General features: G+C 45.1%; 1 protein-coding gene across 1 annotated transcript in view; it reads right to left on the bottom strand.

Annotated features, from left to right (window-relative positions):
- LOC133111662 (synaptotagmin-9-like) overlaps positions 1-13,005 on the bottom strand; it is a 56,402-nt gene that overhangs the window by 24,335 nt on the left and 19,062 nt on the right. Inside the window, exons 2-3 of the mRNA XM_061222184.1 lie at positions 4,615-4,981; positions 3,035-3,587 (exon numbers count right to left, since the gene is read on the bottom strand). Coding sequence (XP_061078168.1) covers positions 3,035-3,587; positions 4,615-4,981 — 920 coding nt within the window. The remainder of the gene's footprint in view (positions 1-3,034; positions 3,588-4,614; positions 4,982-13,005) is intronic.

Below are 13,005 nucleotides of genomic sequence, written 5' to 3'. Positions count from 1 at the left end.
CATGTATTCATGATGTACAAATACATAAACAAAGCTGTTCAGTATTTTGATAATTAACAACTACATTAGTACATGCCAGGTTATGCAACCTCATTCTAAAGTTTTACCAATGTTCTTGCTACAGAATCTGCACTTTGGATAGACCAGCATGGATGTGATGATCACCTGACTTGCAGATGGAACAGAGGAGATCCACCAGTCACAGAGTTTGTTGGTAAGAACTGTCTGAACATTGCAATTGGTGATTGGTGGATACATTCTGGCAACTTCCTGTTCATTATCACTGCACCCGCTAGAGCAGCTCTTTCGCTGTGGATGCCAGTGATAAAATATTCTGCCAAACTACCTTCCTAAAGAGGGACTGAGGAAAGCCAAGGATTGGTCCAAAAGTGCTGTGGAATAACATTCTTACAGTCGAGAGGTATTAATGCGCATTTGTTTTTGTTTCACCCCCCATTTTGCTTGCATGTGTTGACTGGCTGATTATTTGGATAAGTACAGCTAACAAAACATAACCAGCAGTAGCAAAGAAATGGGAACAATTTCAGTACCATACAGCAAGGCCGCAAGTTGCTTGTGTGAAACCGTTTCCCAGTCATTTTCCGGAACATGGTCTTCAGTACTACACTGCAGGTCTACACCGATACACAGTGAAATGTTCAGCCTTAGATCAACTCCTGCATAGTACATACAGTCCCTGTTGGACAGTATGTACTCTGTCAGAGTATAATTTACACTGGTACAAACAGTCCCTGTTGGACAGTATGTACTCTGTCAGAGTATAATTTACACTGGTACAAACAGTCCCTGTTGGACAGTATGTACTCTGTCAGAGTTTAATTGACACTAGTACATACAGTCCCTGTTGGACAGTATGTACTCTGTCAGAGTTTAATTGACACTGGACATTTTACTTTGCACTCCCAGGCATTTCTTCCTTCCTCCTGCACTTTTTCGGCATGTCTACCTGCCCAGGAGGCCACAGATCACTCTGTACTCTTGCCTCGGAGGCTGCTATCATTCAGCCGTCTCACTGGGGAGGGAAAGGCTGACAAACCGAGCACACTACTATTTTTAGTGTGACAGAGACATTAACCCACTATGCTAAATAGGGCAGTGACGGGCACAGTGTCCACCTTGCACAAGGGCAGAAAACTTCCTTGAGTACAGAGAAGACGAGTGTGGCTCCATGATGCTGATGCAAGCAGGCGATTCTCTAACTTTCACAGGAGAGCTGGCCCCAAAAACAGAGAGAGCACGGTGATTTTGGTGCGCTGTGTTTGGCCTGGATTCAATTCACTTGTTCCTTAACTTTGTTAAGGAAGTTTTTCTCCATCAAAGCAGTTTATAGAGGTCAACAATCATGAAGATGAACTCTCCAACACATGCCAAATAAATTGGTATACTTGGGTGTGAGCAGCGTATTTTCTAGGTCTAGGTCATTACTTATAAATGGTCTGTATTATGAATAAACAGTTGGCACCAGAATTATTGGCACCCTTATTAAAAATGGATAAAAAAGGCGGCATATAATAAACATGGATGATGATCTACTGTATATGTTTTATGTTCAAACATATGGGACAACTATAAAACTACAGACGCCCAAACAACACCCGACAATTATTGTAAATAAAATCCAATACAGTGAAATTGGCAATACAATTGTACTTAATATTACATTACATTGTTGGCATTTAGCAGACGCTCTTATCCAGAGTGACGTACAGTTGATTAGACTAAGCAGGAGACAATCCTCCCCTGGAGCAATGTGGGGTTAAGGGCCTTGCTCAAGGGCCCCACAACTATGCAGATCTTATTGTGGTTTATTGAGGGATTAGAATCACTGACCTTGCGTGTCCCAGTCATTCACCTTAACCACTACGCTGCAGGCGTAGTTTGTATAGGAGTAATGTCTAAAGAAACGATATTGTGTCATTCCATCAATTTCCATCACTGTCAATTCAGAAGACACAGATGTGTAATTGACAAGTCTGGTGTGGATTGATACACATTCAGCTGTACTGTCCTACTGCTCTGTTCCTGACCATCAACCAGCACCTACAATTTCGTAATTATTTATATGTATGCCCTCGTGAAAAAAACAGCTCAAGCTATGTTTATAAACAGCTGGTGGCTGGTTGACCTCAGATAGGCAAGGTTTTTTCAGTCAGGAGTATTTGTTTCTGTGCTCAATTGATCTTGCGTAGTGCAATTCAGCCAACTAAGAGGACAAAGAGGCAGGGTTTGCACTTTTGTATTTCGCAGGTTCCAATACACCAGGGAAGCTCAGTAAAGTGTATAAAACTATTTGAATCCAAATCAATTAGGTATTTGAGCCAGGTGTGGTATGCCCTGCCATTTTAAACAGGATTATTGATCCTTTCTTGGAATGTTCTCTGTTTCGACACATTGCTTAGAGACTGTCCCAGATGACTCATATTCACAGATATGCAAAGCCCGTCAATGTTGAAAGAGCTTCACATGGTTCCCGCCCTTCAGTTGTGCTTAATGCCACTGCCACGTCTGCAAACATAGCGCAGTGTTACACCGTGTCCTTGACAGGTTCAAAATGGAGCTCTTCATCATGCTGTGACGTGACATTGATTTGGTGCCTTGCTGTGCAGGCGATTTGCATTTACAGTACTCGCAAGTCAGAACAAAGTCATCCGTGGATCAAATCTTTCAAAGACCTCAGAGCAGACATTCTGTAAACTGAGCCGCGTCCTGACGCACTCCTCCCCTGACAACTTCGAGAAGTCTATCTCCCCTGCGAGACATTTTCATTCTGCTCAGCTCCTCTAAAACCATGCAAAACTTTCTACACTGCAAAGGAGAGTCTCAAGAGTGCATTTCTCCTCATCTAAAAGCCTCTTTTAGAAGGTGCTTTTTGTTCGCGGTTTAACTGCCTTGTGAAATGAGAACTTAGCATATCCATTACTGCCAGACAATTCACATAGAGCCTAAATGTATGGTGTGATGGCCACAAAGAGCTTCTACTCCAGCGGACCCCGGGACCCAGAGAGGCACTCACCGATGTGACGTACAGGATGTCCCTGCAGAGTCTCGTCTCCCGGGGGAAGTCGTTCAGCTCCAGGAAGTTGTCCACCACCACCTGACCGATGATGTCATGGCGGGTGAACCTGTCGAAATCATAGACGCTGAAGTGGAGCTTGCGCATAGGCAGCTCCGCGTAGCCCACGGGGAACAGGAAGACCTCGTCGAACACGGGGTTGAGAGTCTTGCGGTGCACCTTGGTCTGGTGCTTGGTCTTCCGGTCAGGGAGCAGGTAGATCTTCACGTAGGGGTCGGAGGTGCCCGAGAAGTCCTTGGCAGGCAGGTCCTGGGCCCGGTGGATCTTGACGATGAGCTGCTCCAGGTCGCAGTCGTACTTCAGCACCAGGTGCAGGCGGCCGCAGCTGTTGCCCCGCCGGCCCTCGTCCCCGTCCACAGACCTCTGCTTGTAGAGCTCGGGCTTGATCCGGCCCAGGCTCAGACCCAGGCCCGGGAGAGACTCCTGCCGCTGGAACTGCGCCATGTTGAAGTCCGGATTCGACAGGTTCATCTGTCTCCGGATGGAGTTGTGCCTTCAAACGGAGAGGGAGACATGCGTCAGTGTCCTCTCACCTATAGTCTGGTGTGGGGGGGAGGTGGTGGTGTCCAAAATATTCAACATAAATAAACCTGCCTGTTCCTGAGCTTCCCTTCCTCAGCTAAAATCGATGAAATGCATCTCTGGCAGAGTGCCTCTTACTTTCAGTGCTATCAGCACTCTGCTTTTCGCCAGGGCTTTGAGTTGTCTCATGTTGTAATTTCTCTTGTTGGCTCTCTAACAATGGGCCTCATTTATCAAACGTGAGCCAAATTAAATTTACCCTAAATCCTTCGTAATTTACACAAATAATGTGGGATTCATCACAGTTTTCGGATCGTGTACCTCACGATCTAAAATGAGACGTTTCTCACAGATTTTTCATATTTATGGATAAAAGGCTAGTCATTTGGGACACAACACAACACAAATGTCATTTTTATTTTGCAATAATTTTCTATTTATTTAAACTGTTGGGGTCAATTTCCCCCAAACATAAAAGCGGTCATAAACTCTTAACATAATAGGAGGGTTAAATACGGGAACTATGGGAACTATGTTCAACACTCTCTGGGTGTTTGTGCTATCTGCAAAATATAAAATACAAAAATGAAATATTATTCATGTAATCCCTGACTGATGTAATGTCAGTCACCACCAGTAATTGAAGGCAAGGACTGTAAAATATTTCAAGAACTTGAAAACTACTCTTGAAAGGTATAATAAAGTGCTGTTGAGCTGAGGGGCTGAGCTCAGTGTGGGGTACTGACCGTGCTGAGGGGCTGGGCTCAGTGTGGGGTACTGACCGTGCTGAGGGGCTGGGCTCAGTGTGGGGTACTGACCGTGCTGAGGGGCTGGGCTCAGTGTGGGGTACTGACCGTGCTGAGGGGCTGGGCTCAGTGTGGGGTACTGACCGTGCTGAGGGGCTGGGCTCAGTGTGGGGTACTGACCGTGCTGAGGGGCTGGGTTCAGTGTGGGGTACTGACCGTGCTGAGGGGCTGGGCTCAGTGTGGGGTACTGACCGTGCTGAGGACGTGGGCTCAGTGATCTGCCGCTGCATGCGGGCGTTGTGGACGCAGTTCTGGCGGTCCGTGGCCTGGGCTTCCAGCGGGATGTCGGGGGAGGTGTGGCTGATCTTCATGGCGGATTCGGGCGGGGGCGTGAGCGCCGGCTCCTTCAGGCAGTCCGGCCCGTACTCATCCCCGCCGGTGTCAGACTCCGCATAGGCGCCCTGCGGGTCGCCCGGCCCCTCCTTAGCGCCCGTCAGCAGGCTCAGGGCCCGCCCCCGCCAGGGGACCCAGCACAGCTTCCAGGACACGAACAGAGACACCCCAAACAGGGCCAAGCCACAGGCTGTCACCACCAGGGACAACAGGCTCACCGACACATCTGCCGCCATGAGAGAGAGGCCAAATTACCACTACTGTTATTATTATTAGTATTATTATCGATAGTATTAATGGTAAATGGACTGCATTTATAATATAGCCTTTTTATCCTGAATGCTTTAAATGAATGCCTCTCAGGTGTTAGGTGTCTAGTCATGGATACTTTGACACACTGAGGGCAGGGATCGAACCAGCAACCTTCCAACTGCCAGACAACCACTCTTACATCCTGCACACGCATATATTGCTGTATGCTTTGGTAATGTTAACTTCTCTTCTGCCAGTAAATAATTTTGGATTTGAGAGAGAAAGAGAGTGAACAACATGGCAATAAAAATTAAGGAGAGAAAGATACAGTAGTGTGCAAACATTTGGGAACCCCTAGTCAAAAAGTCTTTCACAATATCTAACTGAACAGAAGCGAACCTGACCTCTAAATGGTACAACGTTAAACATGAGACATTCCTTCAAATAAAATAAAAAGATGACTTTTTATTCAAAATTTTTACAGTGAGTTAGTACTTTGTAACTCCTCCTGGGGCAATTATAACAGTGCATCCTGTAGCCAGCTAAGAGTCTTTCAATTCTCACATTTGGAATTTTTCCATATTCTTCCTGGCAGAACACCAATAGCTCAGAAATATTCTTCGGCCTCCTTGCATGTACAGCATGTTTGAGATTTTTCCACAGATTTTCACTCTGAATCAGTCATGGGCGAGACGATTTGGCTGGAGGAAGGCCTGTCATTCTCAGGGTCAGTAGATCCATCCGGGCCGCTGAGGGACTGGGTCGCTGTCGGTGTATCCTCAGCTAACATCGATAATTGGATTAGATGGAGTACGATCGGCTACCAAATTGGGAGAAAATGGGAAAAACACAAAAATACAAAATGCTAAAAAGCCAAAATGGATCCACCTCTATGCTTTACAGTTGGCAAGGTGTTCTTCTCTTGAAAGGCTTTTTTCTCAAAATATACATTTGGTGGTGGCCAAAAAGTTTTAATTTTGGTTTTGTCAGTCCAAAGCACATTGTTCAAAAAGGCTTCAGACTTCTCAATGTTTTCTTTTGCATACTTGCTTATACTTCTTTTGCATACAGATGCTTAATTTTGTGTCGAGGTCATTCTTTCTGGCAAATCTGCCATGTTGTTTAAAGTGCATTGCATTGTTATCCTGTCCAGCAGGATAGACCTTTGATTGCTACTCTCATTTTCCTGACTCATTGGAGCCCTAATGAGTGAATCACCTGGGTCTGGGCCTCAGTTACATTACATTACATTACATTACATTTGGCAGACACTCTTATCCAGGGCGACGTACAGTTGCTTAGACTAAGCAGGAGACAATCCTCCCCTGGAGCTATGCAGGGTTAAGGGCCTTGCCCAAGGGCCCAACGGCTGTGTGGATCTTATTGTGGCTACACCGGGATTAGAACCACCGACCTTGCGTGTCCCAGTCATTTACCTTAATCACTACACGACAGGCTGCCTTAGTAATTATCTTATAGAAATAAGAATAATCCAAAAGGGTTCCCAAAGTTCACAGAAACTGTATTTTTACATTTAATAGAAAGCGATCTTGCTTTAAAATTTGCAGGAAGGTCTCATGTATAACTCCATTTTGAGTTCAGGTTTGCTTTCGATCCCATACAGATTCATTGTAACAGACATTTAAAGCAGGGGTGCCCAAACGTTTGCACCCCACTGTAAATAGACAGTGATAAAGATAGGGAAAGTAAAGATGAAATGAGGAAAATGACTGGAGAGATGGACAGAAAGGCAAATAGCGACATAGTCACACAGGGAGAGGGAGTGACAGCAGCCGCCCCCCCCCCCCCCAGCTCTGTGTAAAATACCCTTCAGACCCCCCCCATTGTGACAGCCCTGTGAGTGCAGGGCACCGTTTCATTAATTATTGACATGCTTCATATGTAGCCGGAGAAACTGATGTATGCCTCATTACTGTACCAATAATGGCCAATACATCACTCACTATTGTTACAGCCTTCCAGTGCTCTCTTTCCACTGAAAAGCACCTTAAATCGCTCTCATCATCGGTTTTTACTGTGACAGGTACATCTCCTGCCAACTATTTTTAAACCATCGTTTTATTTTTGCGGTGGTAACAAGCTCGAGCTCCTCAGTTGCTTAGGTGACAGCATGGTTGTGGTTTCATAAGGAATCAAACAGCAGGCATTTCACAGAGCTACAGAGTTTCTACAATGTGCACATTAATAAGACACTCAAAGTATGCATTAAAGGATAACACTGGTCATTTTCATATTTTCAGCAGCCTGGTTAAGGTACATGACTGGGACCCGCAAGGTTGGTGTTTCAATCACCACAAGTTTCTGTTCTTTTAGCTCTGTAGTCCATCACGTTTGATTTGAAATGATATTTACCTCCTTATAAAACTGATTGGTTTTTAAACCATTATGGAAACCCTTGCTTTTTTTTCATATTTCCTTTAAGTTTTTCTACTCGTATTTATCCCGGACTGATAACACCCTGAACTGTTCATGGTCAGGCCTTTGTGTTCACAAGCAAACATCTTTCCCTGCATTAGAGAAAAGACTCCCAAATCTGGAAAATTCCTAAAACTAGGGGTGCACAGCAAGGGCCAAACCTATTTTGTGCCCTGCTCTTAATCATTTAAACTTCTGCTCTTAATCATTTAATTTGCTGAATCATGTCTTTATAAGCACCAGCTACAGCGGTGTATACATACGGCAGGACTCAGTGTCCCTACTGATTAGTATAAACAGTATACATGTGCTACATATGGTTTGTTATCAGCAGCCCATCACTGTGAGGATACCATAACTGATAGTCTGCTATTTTGTGCATTTAGTGAATCATGATAAAGACATTGATAAAGTCTCCATTTCTAGACAGACGTATGCTCATGCTATCAGGACACAGTACCCTTGCAGATAAGTCATTATTATTTTCACAATCCAACAAAAATCTACTTTTAATCTGATCAGTCAGATGTGAGCCACTCTCAATATAATGTTATACAGGTAGCTAACTTTAGGTTGTATCTACTTATCTAAAAGAGAAAAACTAGTGCTAACTACCGTCAGCTAGGTACAGTACTGTGCAATAGTTTTAGGCAGGCGTGAAAAAATGCTGTAAAATAAGAATGCTTTCAAAAATAGAAATGTTAATAGTTTATTTTTATCAAATAACAAAATGCATGAACAGAAGAAGTGAATGAACAGAATCTAAATCAATAAATCAGATGGATAAGTATCTGCCTGTACTTCTCAGCATTGAGGACACCATTAATTCTGACCAAATCCCCAACTCCATTTGCAGAAATGCAGCCCCAAACTTGCAAGGAACCTCCACCATGCTTCACTGTTGCCTACAGACACTCATTCTTGTACCGCTCTCCAGCCCTTCAGTGAACAAACTGCCTTCTGCTACATCCAAATTTTGACTCATCAGTCCAGAGAACCTGCTGCCATTTTTATGCATACCAGTTCCTGTGTTTTTGTGCATAGTTGAGTCGCTTGGCCTTGTTTCCACTTCGGAGGTATGGCTTTTTGGCCACAATTCTTCCATGAAGAGTTTGGCTGTTCCTCACCCAGTTTTAACCCTCCTACACAGCTGTTTCTATTTTAGTTAATGATGTTTCAACCTACATATTAAATTGATGATCATTAGCTCCTGTTTGGTATAATTGGTTAATCATGCCTACAAAATCCCTGACTTTGTGCAAGTGTACCTCAAAGAAATGATGCTGGTTTGAAGGCAAAGGGTGGTCACACCAAATATTGATTTGATTGAGATTTTTCTTCTTTTGCATTTTTCCACACCTGACTAAAACTTTTGCACAGTACTGTATGTAGTCAGTCAATATCGATTATTTTCAATAACTTTATTGCTACAGGTTAAAACACAATTATCATTATCACAGTTCAGGAGCGTTTTGACTCCTTCAGCTGCTATGAAACTGTACTGTGTGATAATTACCATTATCACAGTCCCAGAGTCCCGCCACTCTGTCAGCCCGTGGTTTGATTTACGCTGCTGAAAAATGTATTAATGTGATTGTAACTAAACCATCCCCAGTTTACTTTCTCAGCTTTGGCGCCATTCACTATTCCTACAAGTGTGCTTCAGCTCTGCCAATCAACTGTATTGCACCAGTGACTGTGGCACTGTGCCCAGTCCCTGCTTCTCGGTCTCAGAGAGTGTTCTCTGTCCATCATCAACCAGAACTATCTAGAATCTAACAAATTCCAACTGGAGCCCAAATGTTCCTGGCCTTGTCAGTCTGGTCACAGCCGTTGCAGCTACCTAGCTAGTGTTGCGGTCAGTCCAGAGCGCCCTCGTTCCCCATCCGACCACTGGTTAAAAAAGACAAATGAAATGCAGGCACCCCTCACCTCTTCAGTCTGCATACATGCTACCTAGATTGTAGCTAACTTTACAGGAAGCTAGTTATCTAATGAGTTTCTAGCACCTGAGCCTCGGGCACTTCAGTGCTTCGCTCCATCGGACCGTATTGCGGCTGGCTGAGAGTTTGGTTCGGTTCCAATACTGACCGATTTACTAGTCTACCACTACTACTTATCAGTCTGCAAGTGGTTTGTTGCTATAAGCATTCCTTGTTGTAGTGTGTTTGCGGCCCAGGAGGGCTTCTGCCCTGCTGGCCTGCATATATATTGTGCTACTCGGTAACTACAATTACCTAAGACAGCCGTCTGCGTTATGGCCGCACAGTGGCGCAGTGGGTGCCACCGTTGGCTCACAGCAAGAAGGTCCTGGGTTTGAGCCCCGCCATGGTCTTTCTGTGTGGAGTTTGCGTATTCTCCCTGTGTCCGCGTGGGTTTACTGCAGGTACTCCGGTTTCCTCCAACAGTCCAAAGACATGCAGGTTAGCTTAATGAAAGAGTCTAAACTGCCCCTTGGTGCCCTCCTGCTGTTGCCCTTAATCAAGGCACTGGCCTCAGAACTGGAGTTTGTCCCTCAGCACCGTACTATGGATGGAGCAGAAGGCAATGGCAATAAAGTTGAATCTAATAGAATCATGTTCTCAGTGACTTCTGCTATAACTGTTTACAGCCATCTCAGCCCATGTTCGTATTGAGCTACTTGCCAACTGCCATTTTTTAAACCATTTCCGTTTCCCCTCTCAGTTCTAGTGGTTTCTTACTATATCACTCTTGCGACAAGCCATTCATGACCCAGTAGGGCTTTTACCCTGCCAGCTTATATCTGTATTGTACCGCTTGTTCACTGCCATTATTGAAATTGCTTCCGGCCTTGCTTCTCAGTCTCCAGCGATTTGCACTCTGCTATAACCTGTTTGTGGCCCAGGAGTGCTTTTCGCCCTGACAACTGCCATTAGTGAAACTATTTTGGTTTTGCTTCTCAGCCTCCAAGTGGTTGATTGCTATTAGCATTTCTTGCTCTAACTACTTGTGGCCTAGGAGTGCTCTGTTGGCCAAAGTTTGTGTTGCCATTAGCTTTAAGACCATCTCCGGTTCTCGCCCTTCGGTCCCAGAGAATGTTTCGGCTAAATGTCTGGCTGGGAACTCTAATGAATCCTACTGCAGGGCAGGCATCCCCTACTCTGGATATGACAGCTACCTACCTAGCTCTGGTGCCAGTGTTGAGGTCAGAGTGTTTGCTCCTCCTGTGGCTTCTTAAATGCCATTCCACAAGGTGCTATGCATAAATGCTCGCAGTTGGTTCATGGCCACGATTATGACTGATGATGGCACAACCAATGCCCTTCTGACCTGGCACTTACGGATAAAGTGCACCTGCTTCCCTCAGTGTATTTGGCATAATTGCCTTATGCCAGAAAGCTTAGTGAGCTCATCTCCACACTCATTCAGACTTACTGCCAGACCATGCATGTGCAGTCCCCACCTACCAGGGTCAGATTGGTTGTAGTTAAGGACCCTGTGGAAGCCTAAGTCTTCATCCTGGAAATATGGGCATTTTTCACAATCCTGGATCTAATGAGGCTGAAACATTCCCTCAAAATTCTCTCTTTCTTCACATTGAATACAGTTAGCTTTCTCCCGGCTGTTTCAGAAAGGGAATGATCTGCGCTCATGAACATAATGGATGCAGATTCCACGTCCTAGTGGTGAGTGTGCACTGGCTGTTCCGACATTCACCCCTCAGGGTCTTACCTCTCGGTTCAGAGTGCTGCCGTTCAGGCTCTCCCTGGCTCCCTGGGTGTCCACCAGGTGTATGGGAACAGCCATGTTCTCATTATAATCACGAGAGGCGGAAGTCCTCCTATATTTGGATGATTGGCTTGTCTACGCTCCAACATGGGACCACACAGCAGGATATATCCCCTTTGTTACCGTGTGCCACCACTTCAGGAGCTCACTCCTGCCCAGTCAAAGTGATATTACTGCCATTCATCTGAATCCCTGCAGGGGGAAGGCCACCTCTTCTCCTCAGCAGGTAAAGATCAGGGCACACTGGCATATATATAGCCAGCAACCCTATATGCATTCTCACAAATCCCATTAGTAGTAGCTACACTAACCGTATTCAGCAGAGCACAGACTCGAGTGGCTTCGAGCGGACTGGAGACCAAGGTTTCAACTGCCTCACAGACTCTTTGATGAGATGCCATGGCAGCTCCCTTACAAGTATGGTACCCATACCCCAGCCACCTACAGCTGTGGTTATGGCCTCTGAAGAGCTAGATTCCCTCCTGTGACAGGTCTGTAGCCCAAACCACATTAAGGCTGGAGCTCTCTCAGCTAGGTTGCTGTACAATTGTTGACAGAGACTGTTCTCTGAATGAGGACTCATTCCACTGCTCAGTGCCGGTGTTGCTGCACTTCCTCCAGACCTCGCTGAGCAACACACCTAAATGCTCCTGATGAGCTGGTTAGTTGGCAGCCAATCGCCGTTGGTGTGTGATTGTATGGGTGAATGAGGAGCCTGAAATTAAGAGGGCCATGTCCCTCCACCAAAAAGCAAGAGAGGACATTTGTGGGGCTCACCAGCTATTATCGGCGATTTATTCCCAATTTTGCTGCAGTGCCGGAAAAATCTGACTTGACAAACCTGACTGTTTTCCACACCAGTCCATATCACAGCCCGCTTCTTGAAGGAGATGATTGTAGAAATGGATGCACCTCATGCATGCATGGGGGTGGGTGCAGTCTTGTCTCAGGAAATGATCATCCAATCCCTTACATAAGCCGGAAAATTGTTGCCGCAGGAACAAGTGGGGAAAAAATGTCTGCCAATGAATTAGGCTCTGGAGATTCTACCTCTTGGGGCGGCACTTCACCGTGGTCACGGACCATTCCCCCCTTCTATGGATCGCTCAGAACCAAGAAAACAATGCTAGGGTCACCTGGTGTTTTTTGTCTCTCCAGACGTACTGGTTTCCTGTTATCTACAGATCAGGGAAGCAGCACGGTAATGCAGATGCCCTGTCGAGGTGTGGTGCATTCTGGTTGACGGCCGCCCCTCTCTGCAGGTCAGAGCTGAGGGGAGTGGTGCTGGAGACAGACCTGAAACTGGTTCAGATTAAGATCTAAGATTTTAAGATTCTAGATTAAGCCAAGAAGAAACTGGCTAAGCCGTCAAAAAAATACTTCCAAAAGGCTGTGCTCATGTCACAACATTTACAGAGCCTGTGTAGTCAAAATCATGATTTTAAAATGCTTATATTGCGTCCAAAGATAATAATGTTACTTACACATTGATGTTAAAATTATTTCATACATGTCCTGAATGCTTCTAATTTGGATTGGCCAGTGTGCAGTGGCCAAAACACTCACGTATGAATATTTATGTTGTGTGCGCTCCCAAGTTCAAAGCCATGACCAAATTCTCAAATACATATTCCGTGGGTCTGCTGCTAACATTAGCTATGTATCCACTTAAAAAATGCCATATTGTTGTGTGATTAAAGATCCAAGTCTCGGAAAGCTATGGATCAATTATATATAAAAAATGGTGTAAAGTTAGTAATAACACAGGTTACAAAGTTGTGCAGTACACATTTTACCCCTAATTCATTGTAC

The sequence above is a fragment of the Conger conger genome, chromosome 15, assembly GCF_963514075.1.
Source record: "Conger conger chromosome 15, fConCon1.1, whole genome shotgun sequence".
NCBI lineage: Eukaryota > Metazoa > Chordata > Actinopteri > Anguilliformes > Congridae > Conger > Conger conger.
Note: the sequence above shows the minus strand (reverse complement) of the source record. Positions and strands in the feature narration are given on the sequence as shown.